Consider the following 21,589-nt stretch of genomic DNA (forward strand, 5'->3'; position numbering starts at 1 on the left):
AAAGCGCCGTAGCCCATGCGCGTGCCTCTCCTCGAAGCAGATTAATAACATAAGCTACCCGGCTAGCGTCTGATGCGTACATGACAGGGCGCTGTGAAAAGACGAGCGAACACTGCATGAGGAAGTCCGCGCACGTCTCGACACAGCCCCATACGGTTCCGGAGGGCTTATGTATGCTTCAGGAGACGGTGGGGGGGTTCGTTGAACGACCAGTGGTACGTCTGAAACAGGCCCAGGACCAGCCAGAGGAGGAGCTGCAGCAGCGCCCTGATCGTGCGCTTCCACCCTGGCGGCGAGAGCCTCCACTCTCCGATTAAGGAGGACATTCTGCTCGGTCACTAAATCCAACCGAGCCGTGAAGGCGGTTAAGATCTGCTGCAGCTCACTCAACACACCTCCCGCTGACGCCTGCGCTCCTGGCTCTTCCATTGGCCCGTTCACGCTCGAGCTGACGCCCCTCGGAATCCATGACGAGTGGCCGAGAAATCCTGTTGGGAAGGTGTCGTAGCACAGACCCACAACAGGGGGCGCAAATGAACGGACAATGAGTAAGCCAAAAGGTAACAATTTAATGTTGTGACAACACACAACGTAACACACAGAATTTGTAAAGTCAATTAACACCAGGTGACGTGTGGGTAGGCTCGAAGATAGAAGACCCCGACGAGAGAGAGGCCGCGTCCCACACGGCCTCCACCACCAACGGTCTGAAGAACACCGGAGCCGCCAAGTCCCGAGTCCCCAGGTGACCTCTGTCTTCGGCTGTCGACCCTGGTACTGCTGGCAAAAGCAGAGACAAGATGAATGAGTGTAAGTCCTTACACTCAGTGGTCCACAGTCTGTACACAGTCAGGAGGAGAACCTCCACCTCCGAATCACACACTCGTGCAGCTCTTGTCTAACCACTTATCTGTTCAGAGAGTGTGGCGCAGTCGTCGTCGTCACGCCACACGCTGAAGTCCCGGATAAGGCAACGTCCACAAGAATAAGCCTGCAAGTGAGATCTGGTTTAGTACACACAAGTGTCAGATAGCAGAGAAAATACCTCTCGGTAGTCGATTTCTCGGCGGGGAGGTGGAGTTGCAGTCCGGCTTAAGTACTGGTGTAGATGAGTGACAGCTGGTGTGATGAGTGACAGCTGTCACTTCCTCTGGGTCTGGCGCCCTCTCGTGCTTGGAGCCCGCACTCCAAGCAGGGCGCCCTCTGGTGGTAGTGGGCCAGCAGTACCTCCTCTTCAGCGGCCCACACAACAAGAAGACTGCCCCTCCCTGAGCCTGGTTCTGCTGGAGGTTTCTTCCTGTTAAAAGGGAGTTTTTCCTTCCCACTGTAGCCAAGTGCTTGCTCACAGGGGGTCGTTTTTGACCGTTGGGGTTTTACATAATTATTGTATGGCCTTGCCTTACAATATAAAGCGCCTTGGGGCAACTGTTTGTTGTGATTTGGCGCTATATAAAAAAATTGATTGATTGATTGATTGATAGATTGTTGAATTGGCTGCTTGACGTTGGCTCTGAAATTGAGTCACTTCCAATTTATGAGTTGGCCGAGAGGCGGCGTTAAGCATGGTCAACATGTGGACATCCAGAGCTGCACTATTTGAATTTCAAACTGCTCTTCTGAAAAGCTATAGGTGTCGTCACACAGGGTTTGTCCAGTGTATATATGAAGGGTGCCCACGCAAAACCCAGAAAGTCCATGAAACATAAAAGAAAATAAAAAAAGGGAATTTAACGGAAACTGCATGTAAACCCCTCGTATACAGTCTGTGTAAACATCCTTAAATCCCTAATGCTGCTGCATTAATTTTCCCTTAAAGCACTGTCACACCTTGGCAATTTAGCCTGCGTATGCTGTTGTATTAAATATTTGGCCAGTACGCTGGCGTACCTCTAATAAGTTATGGGTAATACCCCCCGTCACGCTAGAGGCCGAATGAGCCCGAATCACATCTGAATGAAAATTCGGCCCACACTGGGGGAGTGTCGAGGTGCATTCGAAAACGTTGGACAGCATTCTCAGAGCAGTCTAAACAGTCAGGCACTGTTGTGTGGCCGGCACAAATGTTTTGCACGACTGAGCAAAACATGACTGTTCTACGACTGTTCATAACAATCTTGGAGCAGTCGAGGTGGAACCAGTATCGAGCGACAGTCAAAGTGCCGCCTGACTGCAGTCTGACTGCATTCTAAGCAATCAGATGGCGTGGAAAACAGCATTGAGACATTCTGATCACGTTTGTGTGGTTCAGCATGCCGCCATGGCCGAATGTCCCGAATGTGCCTGAACGCACCACAAGTGTGCCTCGAGTGTTGCTGGATTATATTCTGCTGAACCACAATCAGACTGCAATCTTACAGCTTGTAAGTGCATTCTTATTGATCTTACTGCATTCTGGCAGCTGTCCGGATACTCTTACTGTGTCCACGTACATTTGTACTGCGTTTGGAGGCTCATACACACGGCATGTGCACAAATCAATCGGGGCGGGTCTGCGCAGTCTGGGTGTTTTTTTTTCTGTGTTCTGTGTTCTGTGTTTTTTTTTTTTTTGGCAAAGACCATTCACCCAACCGTTGGGCAGATAAATATAACGTCTTATCTTATTCATCCAACTGTGATCGTTGGTTTGACACAGTTCCCTGGGTGTGATGAGCCAAACAGAACTGCTTTAGATCACAGCCCCTCCGCGGGCTGCAAACCCTCCCGCAGCGGGCAAGAAAATATCCGCCGTTTTTCCCCGTGTTAAAACCGGAAGTGAACTAAGCGCGCTTATTGGTCAGTTGAGGTTGGGGATATATGCTTGCGTATTTACTTTACTGAACCAGCGGTTGAGCGTATACCCACGCTGTTTTTTTTGTTTTGTTTTTTTTTACATTCTGCCTGATTCGGCTTGGCTAGGGCTCATTTGTACTACGTGTGATGGAGGTATAAGTACTGTATAAGTTAAGAGCACAGTGAAGCACGCTGGTATATGTTGACGTACAATGAGGTCGTCCACAAATTTTGTGCATGCACAATATTTTTGACGCATGCCGGCGTGTGGCTGATACGTTCTACATACGCGGCCAGAAGTTGTAGGTAAGTTATGCGAATGTTGACACACTTGTATGTTACTCAGAAGTCAAAATACACTGAGATAATGTCTAGTGCATCCAAAAATTATTTCTAACCTATGAGTAACTTGCTTTGAACCTATGTGTGTAACTTATATTGAACTTCTCGTATTGATGTATTTAGATGCATTTGACGTGTTCCAGACGACCACAGAACTCACTGAACGTGTCTGCTACCCTGTAATGGCATATTGGCAGCGTTTTTAATATGGCGGCATATGCTGGCTAAACCGTCACGGTGTGATAGCTGTGTAACTTGTTCGACGTAAGCAGCGTATTCAGCAAATTTTTCACAAGTCGGCATTCGCTGGCTAAACCATCACGGTGTGACAGGCCCATTGGAAAACTCTTTATTTTGCATCTTCTGTCTACAGGACTACGGGTGTACACCATCTACAGGATCTGCTGCAGCCAGGTAATCCAGAGGACACACGGCCATTAAAATCAGTCACCTTACAGTGAAATCGAGCATGTGGAGGGTTTGGATGCAGTGCAGGTCTGTTGGCTGAATTGCAGCTGCTGCTCACTAATGTGTCCACATGTAAAGTGGTGCCTACTCACAGACACCTACACAAATGTGAGGCTCATCTTCTCCAGCAGAGTCCAGTGAGCCAGCAGGAGAACGTGAATGTGTCTGTGTGCAGTACCTGTATCTGGCATGCGGCCTGGATGTGGTAGATCATGTAGAAGGCCTCCTCCATGGACTTGCCCAGCGCCATGATGCCGTGGTTCCTCAGCACCAGAACCTGAGACACACAGCACGACATTGTAATGACCCCCAAGATCATTTCTTACATCTTTTCTCAAGCTGTTATCTTTTTTCTGAAACAATTCTTACATCATTTATCAGTTTTTACATATTTTCTTGATCAGGTCTTATGTCTTTTCTTCAATATTTTGTGTGTATTTTTTTTATCATAGTTTATGTCTCTTCTAATCAGTTCTGCATTTTTGTTAACAATTTTTGTGCCTTTTTTGGAACATTTATCTTGTAACTATTTAACTATTTTTCATCTTTATTCCATCAAGGTTGATGTCTTTCCTTAATCATGGCTCACAGCTAACATTTTCAACATTTTTATCAAACAGCTCTTATATTTTAGTTTTATTGATCTCTTTTTATGTCTTTTCTCAAATATTTTTCTCTTTTCTTAAAGTATTTACATTTTTTCTCAAATAGCTCATATATTTTGATAGTTTTCATGACCTCTTATTATGTCTTTTCTCAAACATTTATCTGTTAGGAAAATAAACACTTTTTTCTTAAATAGTTGGTGCATTTTTTTTAAATCACATTTTATGTCTCTTCTAATCAGGTCTTTCTGTTAAGAATTCTTGAGCCTTTCCATGAACATTTATCTTGTAAATATTTTTTGTCTTTAATTGAAGAAGTTTTATGCCTTTTCTTGACCTATGTCATATAGTCTATCTTTTTGAAACAGTTGTTGTCTTTTCACAAACATTTTTATCTTTTCTTAAAGTTTCTATTTTTTTCTCAAACAGCTCTTATATTTTAGTTTTACTGATCTGTTATTACATCTTTCTCGAACATTTATCTCTGTTCTTAAAATTTCTATGTTTTTTCTCAAACAGCTCTTATATTTTAGTTTTATTGATCTCTTATGTCGTTTCACAAACATTTTTCTCTTTTCTTACAGTTTCTATGTTTTTTCTCAAACAGCTCTTATATTTTAGTTTTATTGATCACTTATGTCATTTCTCAAACATTTTTCTCTTTTCTTAAAGTTTCTATGTTTTTTTCTCAAACAGCTCTTATATTTTAGTTTTATTGATCTCTTATGTCATTTCTCAAACATTTTTCTCTTTTCTTAAAGTTTCTATGTTTTTTCTCAAACAGCTCTTATATTTTAGTTTTATTGATCTCTTATGTCATTTCTCAAACATTTTTCTCTTTTCTTAAAGTTTCTATGTTTTTTTCTCAAACAGCTCTTATATTTTAGTTTTATTGATCTCTTATTATGTCTTTTCACAAACATTTTTCTCTTTTCTTAAAGTTTATGTTTTTCTCAAACAGCTCTTATATTTCAGTTTTACTGATCTCTTATTATGTCTTTTCGCAAACATTTTTCTCTGTTCTTAACGTTTCTAAGTTGTTTCTCAAAGACCTCTTATATTTAGTTTTACTAATCTCTTATTATGTCTTTTTTGCAAACATTGATCTCTTTTCTTAAAGTTTCTATGTTTTTTCTCAAACAGCTCTTATATTTTAGTTTTACTGATCTCTTCTTATGTCTTTTCTCAAACATTTTGCTCTGTTCTTAGTTTCTATGTTTTTCTCAAACAGCGCTTATGTTTTAGTTTTACTGATCTCTTTTTATGTCTTTTCGCAAACATTTTTCTCTTTTCTTAAAGTATTTACATTTTTTCTCAAATAGCTCATATATTTTGATAGTTTTCGTGACCTCTTATTATGTCTTTTCTCAAACATTTATCTGTTAGGAAAATAAACACTTTTTCTTAAATAGTTGGTTCATTTTTTTAATCACATTTTACGTCTCTTCTAATCAGGTCTTTCTGTTATTAATTCTTGTGCTTTTCCATGAACATTTATCTTGTAAAATATTTTTTGTCTTTAATTGAAGAAGTTTTATGCCTTTTCTTGACCTATGTCATATAGTCTGTCTTTTTGAAACAGTTTTTGTCTTTTCACAAACATTTTTCTCTTTCTTAAAGTTTCTATTTTTTTCTCAAACAGCTCTTATACGAGGTCTATTAGAAAAGTATCCAACCTTATTTTTTTCAAAACCCATAGGATTTGAATCACGTGTGATTACATCAGACATGCTTGAACCCTCGTGGGCATGCGAGAGTTTTTTCACGCCTGTCGGTTACGTCATTCGCCTGTGGGCAGTCTTTGAGTGAGGAGTCGCCCACCCTCTCGTCGTTTTTTCATTGTTTAGGAATGGCTCAGAGACTGCTGCTTTGTTTGATAAAATTTTTTTCAAAAACTGTAAGGCACAACTGAGTGGACACCATTCGATAAATTCAGCTGGTTTTCGGTAAAAATTTTAACGGCTGATGAGAGATTTTGGTCTGGTAGTGTCGCCGTAAGGACGGTCCACGGCACCTGACGGCGATCTGCGCTTCGAGGCGGCAGCGTCTCGCCGTTTCAAGTTGAAAACTTCCACATTTCAGGCTCTGTTCACCCAGTAAGTCGTCAGAGAACAGAGAACTTTCAGAAGAAGTCGGCATGAGGAGTTTATTCGGACATTCCATTGTTAACGGACATTTTGTAATGAAAGAACGTGCAGGCAGAGTCGCATGTCGGGCCGGACCCGACCGCGGGGGGTCGCGACAGGAAAAACACCTCAGTTGGAAACATTAACGGGCAAGTTGGAACATGCCCAAGCTGTTAAACAATTTCTCAGTTACTCACTTGTTGAAAGCCATCAAAAGCCGCCTGAATTTTACAAATGGTTTTCAACATGGAGGTGTTTTTCCTGTCGCGGCGCACACAGATTTGCCGAGTTGTCACGGAAACGACTCGGCGAATTTGCGCGCACGTCTTTCATTAAAAAATGTCCTTAAACAGTGGAATGTCCGCATGAAGTCCTCGTGCCGGCCTCTTCTGAATCTTCTCTGTTCTCTCACGACGTACTGGGTGAATTAAGCCTTAAATTAGGATGTTTTCAGGTCGAAACAGGCCGACGATGGCGCCTGGAAGCGCTGCAGGACGTCCTGCTCCATGGGAAGTCCTTACAGCGACAGAAACACCCCATAATCTCTCATCAGCCATTAAACTTTCACCGAAAACCAGCTTAATTTCTCGAATAGTGTCCACTCGGATATTCCTCACAGGTCCAGAAAAAATGTTGATAAAGCAACGCGCACCGTCTCGAGCAGCGTGTGAAACAAAGGAATTCAGCCGAGAGGGCGGGACCACATCTCACTCAAGGCCTGCCCACAGGGAAATGACGTCACCGACACGTGTGAAAAAACTCACGCATGCGCACGAGGGTTCAAGCATGATTGGTGTAATCGCACGTCATTCAAATCCATATAGTTAAAAAAAAATAAAAGGGTCGGTTTATTGTCTAATAGACCTCGTATTTTAGTTTTACTGATCTCTTATTACATCTTTCTCAAACATTTTTTCTCTTTTCTTAAAGTTTTTATGTTTTTTCTCAAACAGCTCTTATATTTTAGTTTTATTAATCTCTTATTATGTCTTTTCACAAACATTTTTCTCTCTTCTTAAAGTTTCTGTTTATTCTCAAACAGCTCTTATATTTTAGTTTTACTGATCTCTTATTATGTCTTTTCACAAACATTTTGCTCTGTTCTTAAAGTTTCTATGTTTTTCTCAAACAGCACTTATATTTTAGTTTTACTGATCTCTTTTTATGTCTTTTCGCAAACATTTTTCTCTTTTCTTAAAGTTTCTAAGTTTTTTCTGAAACAGCTCATTTTAGTTTTACTGATCTCTTATTATGTCTTTTTGCAAACATTTTTCTCTTTTCTTGAAGTTTCTATGTTTTTTCTCAAACAGCTCTTATATTTTAGTTTTATTGATGTCTTTTCTCAAACATTTATCTCTGTTCTTAAACAGGTTTTTAACATCTTTTCTCAAACTGTTCTTACGTCATTTCTTGATCAGGTATTATGGTATCTCTTTACTTAAATGGTGCTTATGTTTTTTCTTGATCATGTCTTTTTTGTCTCTTCTAATCAGTTCTCTTCTCACCCTTCAGACTGACACAGCTCCCGCAGATTTAAACCCATGTGAGAGTGGCGGTGATGCCGTTTGTCTACTGACCTTACAGGTGGGCCCCAGGCTCTTCTGTAGCTCCACCCTGTCCTCCTCCTCTTCCATCACACCATTGTAGTCATAGTACGCCACATCACCAACCAGCAGAGCCTCATGGGACAGCGGCAGGAGGCCGGACTTCATTGATGACACCTACAGACAACAGCAGTGCACAGAAACCAGGCTCATGGGGTTCCAGTCTGCTCTCAGTGCTACACAATTTCATAATGTGAGTTTAACCAAATTATTAAACATGTGTAAACTTGGGAGTCTTCAAATGGATCTGGACTGACTCACTGCGGCTGTAGCTGGCGTGTGGAGGTGAAGTAGACAACGAACATCTGGCCGGGCCGAGTAGATGGCCGAGTGCAGACTGAACTTCTCTGAATCCACCCCTAGGCTGGTACTGCCCTTCTCCACGACCTCGCCCAGAATATTCACCTTAACCTGTGGACCACAGCACCACCATGAGCACGTGTTGCCACAAACATCGCTACAGGTTTCACCTGACAAAAATAAACAGCTGAAATCGTACGCACACAGTAGCAAAGTAAAATTTGAGTATATATATATATATATATATATATATATATATATATATATATATATATATATATATATATATATATATATATATATATATATATATATATATATAGTAGTAAGTATGTAAGTCCATTCAGCTGCTCCCTTGTTTGCACTCAGGGTTGCCACAGCAACACCAAGGTGGCTCTGCATGTTGAATTGGCACAGGTTTTACACTGGATACCCTTCTTGAAACATGGAACAAGGTTAATGCGCTTGGTTTCATTGCAGAAGGTTCCGGGTTCAAATCCCACCCCTGCCACATTTCTCCATGTAATGTGGAGTTGCGTCAGGAAGGGCATCCAGTGTAAAACCTGTGCCAATTCAACATGCAGATCCACCATGGATTTGCTGTGGTGACACCGAGTGCAAACAAGGGAGCAGCTGAAGGGACTTACTTACTTATATAATAACCAATAACCAGCAAAAATCTATTTAAGCATAAAAATTCAAAAAGAAAAAATAATATAGCACCTTCAACTGCACCACAGACTAAAACAGTTAAATGTGGTCTATTAAACATTAGGTCTCTCTCTTCTAAGTCCCTGTTGGTAAATGATATAATAATTGATCAACATATTGATTTATTCTGCCTAACAGAAACCTGGTTACAGCAGGATGAATATGTTAGTTTAAATGAGTCAACACCCCCGAGTCACACTAACTGTCAGAATGCTCGTAGCACGGGCCGAGGCGGAGGATTAGCAGCAATCTTCCATTCCAGCTTATTAATTAATCAAAAAACCCAGACAGAGCTTTAATTCATTTGAAAGCTTGACTCTTAGTCTTGTCCATCCAAATTGGAAGTCCCAAAAACCAGTTTTATTTGTTATTATCTATCGTCCACCTGGTCGTTACTGTGAGTTTCTCTGTGAATTTTCAGACCTTTTGTCTGACTTAGTGCTTAGCTCAGATAAGATAATTATAGTGGGCGATTTTAACATCCACACAGATGCTGAGAATGACAGCCTCAACACTGCATTTAATCTATTATTAGACTCTATTGGCTTTGCTCAAAAAGTAAATGAGTCCACCCACCACTTTAATCATATCTTAGATCTTGTTCTGACTTATGGTATGGAAATAGAAGACTTAACAGTATTCCCTGAAAACTCCCTTCTGTCTGATCATTTCTTAATAACATTTACATTTACTCTGATGGACTACCCAGCAGTGGGGAATAAGTTTCATTACACTAGAAGTCTTTCAGAAAGCGCTGTAACTAGGTTTAAGGATATGATTCCTTCTTTATGTTCTCTAATGCCATATACCAACACAGTGCAGAGTAGCTACCTAAACTCTGTAAGGGAGATAGAGTATCTCGTCAATAGTTTTACATCCTCATTGAAGACAACTTTGGATGCTGTAGCTCCTCTGAAAAAGAGAGCTTTAAATCAGAAAGTGTCTGACTCCGTGGTATAACTCACAAACTCGTAGCTTAAAGCAGATAACCCGTAAGTTGGAGAGGAAATGGCGTCTCACTAATTTAGAAGATCTTCACTTAGCCTGGAAAAAGAGTCTGTTGCTCTATAAAAAAGCCCTCCGTTAGGACATCTTTCTACTCATCACTAATTGAAGAAAATAAGAACAACCCCAGGTTTCTTTTCAGCACTGTAGCCAGGCTGACAAAGAGTCAGAGCTCTATTGAGCTGAGTATTCCATTAACTTTAACTAGTAATGACTTCATGACTTCTTTGCTAACCAAATTTAACTATTAGAGAAAAAATTACTCATAACCTCCCAAAGACGTATCGTTATCTTTGGCTGTTCTCAGTGATGCCGGTATTTGGTTAGACTCTTTCTCTCCGATTGTTCTGTCTGAGTTATTTTCATTAGTTACTTCATCCAACCATCAACATGTTTTATTAGACCCCAGTCCTGCCTGGCTGCTCAAGGAAGCCCTACCATTATTTAATGCTTCGATCTTACATATGATCAATCTATCTTTGTTAGTTGGCTAGTACCACAGGCTTTTAAGGTGGCAGTAATTAAACCATTACTTAAAAAGCCATCACTTGACCCAGCTATCTTAGCTAATTATAGGCCAATCTCAACCTTCCTTTTCTCTCAAAAATTCTTGAAAGGGTAGTTGTAAAACAGCTAACTGATCATCTGCAGAGGAATGGTCTATTTGAAGAGTTTCAGTCAGGTTTTTAGAATTCATCATAGTACAGAAACAGCATTAGTGAAGGTTACAAATGATCTTCTTATGGCCTCGGACAGTGGACTCATCTCTGTGCTTGTTCGTTAGACTCAGTGCTGCTTTTGATACTGTTGATCATAAAATTTTATTTACAGAGATTAGAGCATCCCATAGTAGTCAAGGCACTGCGCTGCGGTGGTTTGAATCATATTTGTCTAATAGATTACAGTTTGTTCATGTAAATGGGGAATCTTCTTCACAGACTAAAGTTAATTATGGAGTTCCACAAGGTTCTGTGCTAGGAACCAATTTTATTCACTTTATACATGCTTCCCTTAGGCATATGATTAGACGGTATTGCTTAAATTTCATCGTTACGCAGATGATACCCAGCTTTAATCTATCCATGAGCCAGAGGACACACACCAATTAGCTCAACTGCAGGATTGTCTTTACAGACATAAAGACATGGATGACCTCTAATTTCCTGCTTTTAAACTCAGATAAAACTGAGAGTTATTGTACTTGGCCCCACAAATCTTAGAAACATGGTGTCTAACCAAGATCCTTACTCTGGATGGCATTACCCTGACCTCTAGTGGTACTGTGAGAAATCTTGGAGTCATTTTGATCAGGATATGTCATTCAAAGCGCATTATTAAACAAATATGTAGGACTGCTTTTTTTTGCATTTACGCAATATCTCTAAAATCAGAAAGGTCTTGTCTCAGGGTGATGCTGAAAAAACTAATTCATGCATTTATTTACTCTAGGCTGGACTATTGTAATTCATTATTATCAGGTTGTCCTAAAAGTTCCCTAAAAAGCCTTCAGTTAATTCAAAATGCTGCAGCTAGAGCACTGACGGGGTCTAGCAGGAGAGAGCAATCTCACCCATATTGGCCTCTCTTCATTGGCTTCCTGTTAATTCTAGAATAGAATTTAAAATTCTTCTTCTTACTTATAAGGTTTTGAATAATCAGGTCCATCTTATCTTAGGGACCTCGTAGTACCATATCACCCCATTAGAGCGCTTCGCTCTCAGACTGCAGGCTTACTTGTAGTTCCTAGGGTTTGTAAGAGTAGAATGGGAGGCAGAGCCTTCAGCTTTCAGGCTCCTCTCCTGTGGAACCAGCTCCCACTTCAGATCAGGGAGACAGACACCCTCTCTACTTTTAAGATTAGGCTTAAAACTTTCCTTTTTGCTAAAGCTTATAGTTAGGGCTGGATCAGGTGACCCTGAACCTCCCTTAGTTATGCTGTTATAGACGTAGACTGCTGGGGGTTCCCATGATGCACTGTTTCTTTCTCTTTTGCTCTGTATGCACCACTCTGCATTTAATCATTAGTGATCGATCTCTGCTCCCCTCCACAGCATGTCTTTTTCCCGGTTTTCTCCCTCAGCCCCAACCAGTCCCAGCAGAAGACTGCCCCTCCCTGAGCCTGGTTCTGCTGGAGGTTTCTTCCTGTTAAAAGGGAGTTTTTCCTTCCCACTGTAGCCAAGTGCTTGCTCACAGGGGGTCGTTTTGACCGTTGGGGTTTTACATAATTATTGTATGGCCTTGCCTTGCAATATAAAGCGCCTTGGGGCAACTGTTTGTTGTGATTGGCGCTATATAAAAAAATTGATTGATTGATTGATATATATATGTTAATGAGGTCAATCCTAGGGGCCAAGGTCGTGTCTGCCTGTTCATATGTTGGCCTGCTCCTTATTTGAAGGATGAATGCAGTTTTTCCTCCAGCGCGTGCGTTACAGCACATATTTTACAGGTCTGGATCTGGATCTGGAACTGGACCGATGCTGTGTTCATAACAGTCACATAACACACAGGGTCTAGAAGACTTTACATTTGCGTTGTGCTTTGAGGTGAATAATCCTATGACTGGCTGATGTGTAAATCCCAGTGTTATTAAGATGTGCAGGATTTCTGAGTTCCATGAAGGCTTCACCTCAGCAGGTAGTGAATGTAAACCAGTGAAGTCACTTGCTGGAGGTTTTGGTTGAACCCTGAGAACCTGCAGACTCACATCATCAGAGCAAACAATATTTCTAATAAATCTACCTGACAGATGGTTATAAAGTCAAAGAAGCCTCACCAGACTGGAGCCCATGACCTCGCTGTAGCTCAGGCCGTCTGGAAGCACCAGGAAGTGTTCCAGCTCCTTACTGACACAAAGCTGTAACAGCAAACACCAGAGAAAACTTTAAATGCAGATTTTACACCATTTTTTTAAATTACACATTAACTGTCTACACTTGAAATTGTTTGATGAATTGTAAAAAATCTGACACAATCTGATTGTATCCAGCAAACGTTAACTTCACAAGCAAAAGTTTCATGAAAACCTATCACTCCCCAACCGCCACCAACACTAAACTGAAATGAGTAGGAGTAGAAAATGAATGGATGGTTGGATGATTGCTATTGTCTGAGTTAAGGTAGTTCTCAAAAATAAATGTAAAAAAATAAAGGTCAGATTTCATTATGCAGAGAACATTTTGCAAAAAAGAGAATTCATATCCAGACTCCAATCAACACTAACACCTCAGGAATGGTTCTTGTGTTTGAAATGGCTCATTGCTGGTTGGCTTTAGATCGGCTGAGGTAACTAACAGTGAGGCAGGTCCGGCTCATCTGAGCCCAGCCGTACAGGTCAAACAGGCGATGGACACTGGCTAGCTTGCAACGCATCAGTCGCTCCCCCCTTGACCATGCTGCCGGGGTCCCACCCTGCAGGTCGTTGATGGCGTCACCCATCATCAGTCTGTGGGCAGAAAGAAAATAATAATTAAAAAAACACAAAGGATGCTGAAGCGGACTGCAGAGAATAGATAATATACATTTGTAGATGCCTGTTTGAGATTTTTTTTAAATATCCTAATTTTTGATGTATGGACACTCAAGCCATATAATCCTTTAAGTAAAGTGATCTTTAATCTGTAAAATCTAACAGCAAATTGCAAGATTGTGTTACATATTGTACATGTAAACAGATGGTTTATCTAATCCCTGAAATCAACACATTATTGATCTTAGCAGCTGGACTTCTGTACATTTGAAACCTCCTGACTGTACTGGAGGAGGAAACATACTGCCCCCATGTGGTCATGACCTAGACAGCACAAACACAAAGCTGGTGAAATATTAGTACTCTTAGGCAGCTGTACACTTTGAAGCCTCCTGACCACAAAGATGGTGAAATATTATCATCCTGAGCAACCTGATCTCTGTACTTTGAAGCCTCCTGACTGCACAGTAGAGAAGCTTGAATCTTTGACTCTCCTATGACAGGGCAGCTGTCCCTCCTAATGATGGGATGGATGCCTTTCTTGATGGCTCCCTTGATGACTCTCTGATGACGTGAATGACTCAATACCATGAACAAAAGACAAACTGCTTTGACCTGAGTACCCCATTGCAAACAGGGGACAAAGCGTGTCTCAGACCCCCTCCCCGGTTAAGGCTGGGTTTCAAACATTTCCCAAAGAATGCCTCCTTGACCCCTCTCTTAAACCATTTCTTCTCTCTGGCTAAGATTTTAACTTCCTTGTCCTCAAACGTGTGGTTAGTGTCTTTAAGATGGAGATGAACTGCAGACTGAGGTCCACTGGTGCTCTCTCTGCGGTGCTGGTATAGTCTTTTGTGTAAAGGTTGCTTAGTCTCACCTATGTAGTGTTCGTTACAGTTTTCCTGACATCTGATAGAATACACTACATTGCTCTGTTTGTAACTAGGGATCGTGTCCTTAGGGTGAACTAATTTCTGTCTCAAGGTGTAATCGGTTTAACGTAAACTGGGATTTTGTGCTGTCTGAAGATCCTCTGTAGTTTTTCCCCTACTCCTGCTAAATAAGGGAGAGACACTCCTCTTCTTCTTGTCTCCGTCTCCTGTCTATCTGGTCTCTTTGTTCCCTGGGACTTCTGCACTTTGTCCAGGGACCATCGGGGTACCCACATACTGTGAGGGCTTTCCGGACACGTTGTTCTTCTTCTTTCTGGACATGATGTGCTGAGAGAGGACATGCAGGTGGTTGGTGTGACAGAGGAAGATACAGAGGACAGGGTGAGATGGAAACGATTGATCTGCTGTGGCGACCCCTAATGGGAACAGCAGAAAGATAAAGAAGAAGAAGAAGTTTAGTCACTAGCCTATAGCAGTCTGCCTCTCAGTAGGAGGGGTCTGGTTAGGTGTAAAACTCCAGCTTTTATTGGCTTCTGTTCATTCCTCTCTACAAGAGTCAGACAGAAGTCAGACTTTCCAGAGCAAGAATTTTTAGCTGAGGAAGCTTCTGCGATTTGAAGCGAAACGTCCTCAGCATCAAGCAACCCAGTCCAGTCAAAGATTCAAGCCTCTCTACTATGGAAACCACCTGGACAACTGAGAGCCTACACAGAAACTCCTGACTGCACAGAAGATAGGGGCATAATACCCCCGTGTGGTCAAAATCAAGAACTGCACAAACACAGATGCTTTGTTCCACCGCCTGTCACGTGCTCTGCCACAAGATGCTGCGTATATAAATAATTATTTCGTAGCAGGTTAATCATTTTCTCTGCAAGTTGTATGTGAAAAATGGCTCTAATCAATTCCTGAATCACAGAGGACCGCTCTAAGCAGCGCCATTCGCGCATGCGCGCTGAATGAGCTGGAGAAAGCATTTGGAGCCGTCTAATCTATGTTTATATTGTCATGGCTTGGTAAAACGGTTGCATGTTATTTCCTTCTTGTCTGCAGCTGTTAAAGTATGTTTATGACAAATTTACATCTCATTATAATCCTTCAGACGAGCTTTGTTCTGATGCGATCTGCTGACATAACCACTCGCTCTGTTCACTTCTTTACTCCACTCGATGAGCTGCACGTTGTGTTGGTGAGCAGATTGTGCCATGTAGCACAACATTTATGCATGAAGGATTTTTTTTAATATTTCAAAATTCTCTTTGCGCAATTGCACATGCCAGCGTCCCTCTCATGTTCAATCTGCACCCATTAAGGATGAGTTTACTCTCCTGCATGACACAGGTCCTGCAATCAAAGTCATGAATCAAAGTCATGCTTGTGTCCGTAGGCCTTTAGCAGTGGAACATAAAGGCCGGGCCAGCTGAATACACAAACAACAGGCTGAGCACAATGCAGTGAGTGATTAAAGTCTTGCGTACATATTCGTGAAACCTCTTTATGACAATCAACAGAACATCGTCCAGCAGGGGACCTGCCGGGAAAACAGATGTGCATCTTGACTCATTAACATTCAAAGTGAGGAGCACAGTGTGACCTTGATTAGTAGACACTGAGGTGTGAACAGGTTTACATATACAGGTAGTGGACATACATGTGTGAACAGGTTTAACATACAGAGATTTGGCTCATCAAGCTGTGTGAGGCAGGAAACCCAATATAATTTTAAGTGGCTGACATTTACATGTGAACAACTTGTGGGTCACCGGTGGTGGCGTGACTTGATGAATTATATCCGAATGACTCCTTGTGTGTACACATGCGTGTGTGCGCTACAGAACTATTATTGACAGCTCATAAATGCTGAGCAGTTTCTAATAATGAAAAGTGGTTTGGGAGTTCCAGTACTTCAATCATATAAAGCTATGTATGTCAGCCGGAAGGTGCACGTACTGGACGGGGACACTGGCAGCGCGGCTGGCGAGCCGTGAGTGGCCATAAAATCAGCCAGCTGTCTGAGTGCCCACAGGTTGGACGAGCTGCCGCCCTTCTTCATCTGCTCCTGGATCAGCGCATCCAGCTCCTCCCTGAAAGACTACACACACACACACACACACACAACACAAAACAAACCACTTCAGTTTCTGCTGAAATCTTCAAAAGCTCAGCGTATAGACTTTGTCACATGTGATAAAGATGTTGTTTACTTTGTACCAACTGACACAACTTCAACAACATTTGTGTCAGGGTTTGAGTTTTGTTAGTTTGTATTATCTGTGTTTTGGTTTGATTTTTCTTGTTGGGATTTTTCTGCTTGTCTCTCTGTCTCTGTTTCTCTTGTCTCTCTCTTGGTTCTTGGTGATGGGTGCTTCTCTCAGTCTCTCTGGCCACACACTGCTTCTGGTGCTTTCCATGGACACCTGTTCCTCATTTACTGATCATCACCTGGGGTTATATAAGCTCACTGGGTGGTTTTGTCCCTCGCCAGTTTGTTGTGCGTTGTGCCTTCATTCCAGCTCTGTACCTGCGTTCGTGTTCCTGCCTGCCTCATAGTGTGTACCTGACCTCCTGCCTGTTGCCTTGAGCTTGTCATTTTGCCTGATGATTTCTGTACTGCTGTTTTTGCTGGACTGCCTACTGGTGTACCGACCACTGCTATCCACTTCAGTAAAGCCTTCTACAACCCCTGGCAAAAATTATGGAATCACCGGCCTCGGAGGATGTTCATTCAGTTGTTTAATTTTGTAGAAAAAAAGCAGATCACAGACATGACACAAAACTAAAGTCATTTCAAATGGCAACTTTCTGGCTTTAAGAAACACTATAAGAAATCAGGAAAAATAATTGTGGCCGTCAGTAACAGTTACTTTTTTAGACCAAGCAGAGGGAAAAAAATATGGAATCACTCAATTCTGAGGAAAAAATTATGGAATCATGAAAAACAAAAGAACGCTCCAACACATCACTAGTATTTTGTTGCACCACCTCTGGCTTTTATAACAGCTTGCAGTCTCTGTGGCATGGACTTAATGAGTGACAAACAGTACTCTTCATCAATCTGGCTCCAACTTTCCCTGATTGCTGTTGCCAGATCAGCTTTGCAGGTTGGAGCCTTGTCATGGACCATTTTCAATTCAAGATTTTCAATTGGATTAAGATCCAGACTATTTGCAGCAAATGACATTGACCCTATGTGTCTTTTTGCAAGGAACTGTTTTCACAGTTTTTGCTCTATGGCAAGAAGCATTATCATCTTGAAAAATGATTTTATCAACCCCAAACATCCTTTCAATTGATGGGATAAGAAAAGTGTCCAAAATATCAACGTAAACTTGTGCATTTATTGATGATGTAATGACAGCCATCTCCCCAGTGCCTTTACCTGACATGCAGCCCCATATCATCAATGACTGTGGAAATTTACATGTTCTCTTCAGGCAGTCATCTTGATAAATCTCATTGGAACGGCACCAAACAAAAGTTCCAGCATCATCACCTTGCCCAATGTAGATTCGAGATTCATCACTGAATATGACTTTCATCCAGTCATCCACAGTCCACGATTGCTTTTCCTTAGCCCATTGTAACGTTGTTTTTTTTCTGTTTAGGTGTTAATGATGGCTTTCATTTAGCTTTTCTGTATGTAAATCCCATTTCCTTTAGGCGGTTTCTTACAGTTCGGTCACAGACGTTGACTCCAGTTTCCTCCCATTCGTTCCTCATTTGTTTTGTTGTGCATTTTCGATTTTTGAGACATATTGCTTTAAGTTTTCTGTCTTGATGCTTTGATGTCTTCCTTGGTCTACCAGTATGTTTGCCTTTAACAACCTTCCCATGTTGTTTGGATTTAGTCCAGAGTTTAGACACAGCTGACTGTGAACAACCAACATCTTTTGCAACATTGCGTGATGATTTACCCTCTTTTAAGAGTTTGATAATCCTCTCCTTTGTTTCAATTGACAACTCTCGTGTTGGAGCCATGATTCATGTCAGTCCACTTGGTGCAACAGCTCTCCAAGGTGTGATCACTCCTTTTTAGATGCAGACTAATGAGCAGATCTGATTTGATGCAGGTGTTAGTTTTGGGGATCAAAATTTACAGGGTGATTCCATAATTTATTCCTCAGAATTGAGTGAGTCCATATTTTTTTCCCTCTGCTTGGTCTAAAAAAGTAACCGTTACTGACTGCCACAATTTTTTTTTCCTGATTTCTTATAGTGTTTCTTAAAGCCAGAAAGTTGCCATTTGAAATGACTTTAGTTTTGTGTCATGTCTGTGATCTGCTTTTTTCTACAAAATTAAACAACTGAATGAACATCCTCCGAGGCCGGTGATTCCATAATTATTGCCAGGGGTTGTAAAATCAGAGGTTTGTTTGAGCCGTGCATTTGTGTCCTACCATTCCTGACCATAGCGCCTGATAATTCGTAAGCGCACTAAATATAGGAAAACAAATTATTTCATTTTAAGTTATACATTTTTCAACACACGGTTATTTCAGGAACACAATGTGCCAGCTGCAACTTTTATAATGTTTCTAATCATGTATTATGTAAACTCTAACTGCTGAAAGATTTGGAATTATGGAAGAAAGTTGAGGTATTTGGCATCACTGTTGATCCTGATTTTATACACAAAAACAAATACATAAACTCAAATGCAACTTCACAAAACTAAATAAGTGAATAGATAAGCTAAATAAATAAATAAAAATCTTTGGCAGTGTATTGTAGAGGTGGGTGATACTGGGAATTTTGGTATTGATCCGATACCAAGTAAATACAGGCCCAGTATCGCCGATATCGATACAGATACCGATACTTTTTCATATTTAAGTTTCATAGATCCAAAGGATCCAAAAGACCTAGGATAGAATTTCACCAAACATTGTACGTGGTAACAAAATACTTTATTATCACAATCAACATTTTTGTTTAAAAAAATATCACTCAACACAACTTAAAACAAAATCTCCTGAGGTAGAGGGCTGACAAACCACAATACAAGGGTGCGCTGCTCCATGTTGTGTGACACAGCGTAGCGCTGCTCTTACAGACAGAGAGTAGAATTTGATGAATCTGCGTGCGCAGCAGTCAGTGCGTGTGGGAGAGAAAAAAAGCTTGAGTATTGATCTTTTTACACGAGGATCATTCAATATCAATACCAGTGTTGGTATTGATATTATCGATATTAGGATCAATCCGCCCACCTCCAGTGTATTGGTCTCAAGAGTGAGAGGTCTGGTGTTTGAACCCCCACTGGAGCCACAAAACATATACATCACTCAGTGATAGTATCAGCAGCTCCTCCTTGTTGTGTGGGCCACCAGAAGAGGATGTACTGCTGGCCCACCACCAAAGGGTGCCCTGCCTGAAGTGCGGGCTTCAGGCACGAGAGGGCGCTGCCGCCACGGACACAGCCGGGAGTGACAGCTGTCACACATTCTTCATCATCGCACTCCATAAAGACCAGACGTCATCTCCACCTCATCGCCGAGATATCATACTTCATTGGAAGTAATATCCTCAGCCGTTTGTGTCTTTTGCAATATATCTGTATATTGTGAGTGTTTGCAGGAGTACCGGTTCCTTTTTCTGTGGAGGCTGAGTGAGTGCAGGATGGCACTCTTTTCCCCTGAGGAATCACTGCGGTACTCTGCAACATATTGAGTGAGAGGTGGAGGTGGCATTCCCACCGCTGTTGTTACTGGGTGTACACACACCCACACTTGACTGTCTTTGTTCTTCGCCAGCAGTACCAGATCCGACAGTCGGGGACGGTGATCACCTGGGAATTCGGGACTTGGCGGCTCCAGTATTCACCAGGTTCTGTGGGGGCGGAAATCGTGTTGTTCCGGCTCTTCTCAGGACAGACGTCTTCTATCCTCGAGCCTGCCCACACGTCACCTTTGTAATTTGACTGTAATTATATTCTGAGATTGTCTGTATGTTCGTTGTGCACGTTTCACAACATTAAATTGTTACCTTTTGGCTCATCTATTGACCGTTCATTTGCGCCCCCTGTTGTGGGTCCGTGTCACTACACTTTCACAACACTCCTGTTCTTTTGGACATACACGTGTCACGAGGAGGACACTGAACGTGTACACTGTGTGAATGCCAGTGACAGACCTGGGCTGGAGGTGACCAAAGGTGTGATAAAATACGGGAAGGGTCTTGCATAAATAAAGGTTGATTGATGAACACCACTGATCAGTTCATGTGACTGAAGTCTCTGTCCTTTTAAAATAAAAATAGTGGATGAAAAACAATGAGACAGTCAGGATTTAGCTTCCCAGATCGCCTCAGAATGCAGGAAAAAGGCTATAGATTTTTTCAATTTTCCGAAGCTACATCCCCTGAATACGTAAACCCTCCATGCCAGTAGGTGGCCCTACTCTGTGTACGTCATTCAGAGACTGAACTCAGAATGCCTTGGAAATCAAAACTGCAAACAAAGCAGCGTTTGCTCACATTTCCACTGTACTCCGTCTTTTCACTGACAGCTTTGGCAGCTATTCACAGCATTTTATACGTCTGTCAAAGACCATGTCAAAGTCTTCATATAGAGTAGATGAAGTGTGACCTCCTCACACTGGCGCTTGTTTGATTTCATCGCCTCCATTTCTCTTCTCATGCATCGATTTACTCAAAGCTGAACAGCCAGTCAGAATGTGGTCTCTCAGATATGGCCACCAACGCCGCCAATGGCCAACGTTGATGAGTCCAGACGTGCGCTGGGCTAACTACAACAGATGTGGGGATTATAGGAATATATGGGGTTTGTAGGGAAGCCAAAAAGCAGGCAGGAGAACAGACGTTCAAGTCTTTCAGGTCGTGATGCTTCCTGTCTTGAGAGACTTGGACACTAGCCAGTGACGACTGGATCCCTTTGGAGGATCCTTGGGTACCCCTTTTATGACTCTCAGGCAAACGAGTGGTTACTTAAGTGACGTCACACTGTGATGGACTGATGAAACAAATAAATTCTGATATCTGTTTGTGTCTGTTTTTATCCTGTAAATGTCCTTTTCTCATTCGTTAAATCCATTCCTTGTCAGTTGACATCCGGTGAGTCCGTCAGAAAGTTCTGATGTCTGCTCCAACTACGGACATCAAGTTTAATTGTGGTTGTATGTTTGTTTTCTGTTTCTTATACTCTTTCTCCTGTACGTGTCTGTTACTTATACAGTACTCATGTGTTCTTCCTACATGGATCCTTGGTTGTCCATTGGCCTTCTGACTGGTCTTCTGACTGCTCTCCATCTGAGTGGATGTCATCCAGGACCCAAGGCGGCCT

The 21,589-nt window shown here is 41.8% G+C and overlaps 2 protein-coding genes across 2 annotated transcripts in view; both read right to left on the reverse strand.

Annotated features, from left to right (window-relative positions):
- Positions 1 to 21,589, reverse strand: part of LOC117511232 (beta-adducin-like) — a 107,141-nt gene that overhangs the window by 74,504 nt on the left and 11,048 nt on the right. Inside the window, 1 exon segment of the mRNA XM_034171234.1 lies at positions 16,243 to 16,384. Within this exon segment, the coding sequence (XP_034027125.1) occupies positions 16,243 to 16,384 (142 nt within the window).
- On the reverse strand, positions 3,676 to 13,334 carry LOC117511234 (beta-adducin-like). The gene is made up of 5 exons (XM_034171236.1): positions 13,225 to 13,334; positions 12,707 to 12,787; positions 8,176 to 8,325; positions 7,888 to 8,031; positions 3,676 to 3,856 (listed from the first exon to the last, which is right to left on the reverse strand). The coding sequence occupies exons 1-5, from the start codon at positions 13,300 to 13,302 to the stop codon at positions 3,695 to 3,697; spliced, it is 615 nt and encodes a 204-aa protein (XP_034027127.1). The 5' UTR covers positions 13,303 to 13,334; the 3' UTR covers positions 3,676 to 3,694.

Source organism: Thalassophryne amazonica, chromosome 5 (assembly GCF_902500255.1).
Source record: "Thalassophryne amazonica chromosome 5, fThaAma1.1, whole genome shotgun sequence".
NCBI classification, from domain to species: Eukaryota; Metazoa; Chordata; class Actinopteri; order Batrachoidiformes; family Batrachoididae; genus Thalassophryne; species Thalassophryne amazonica.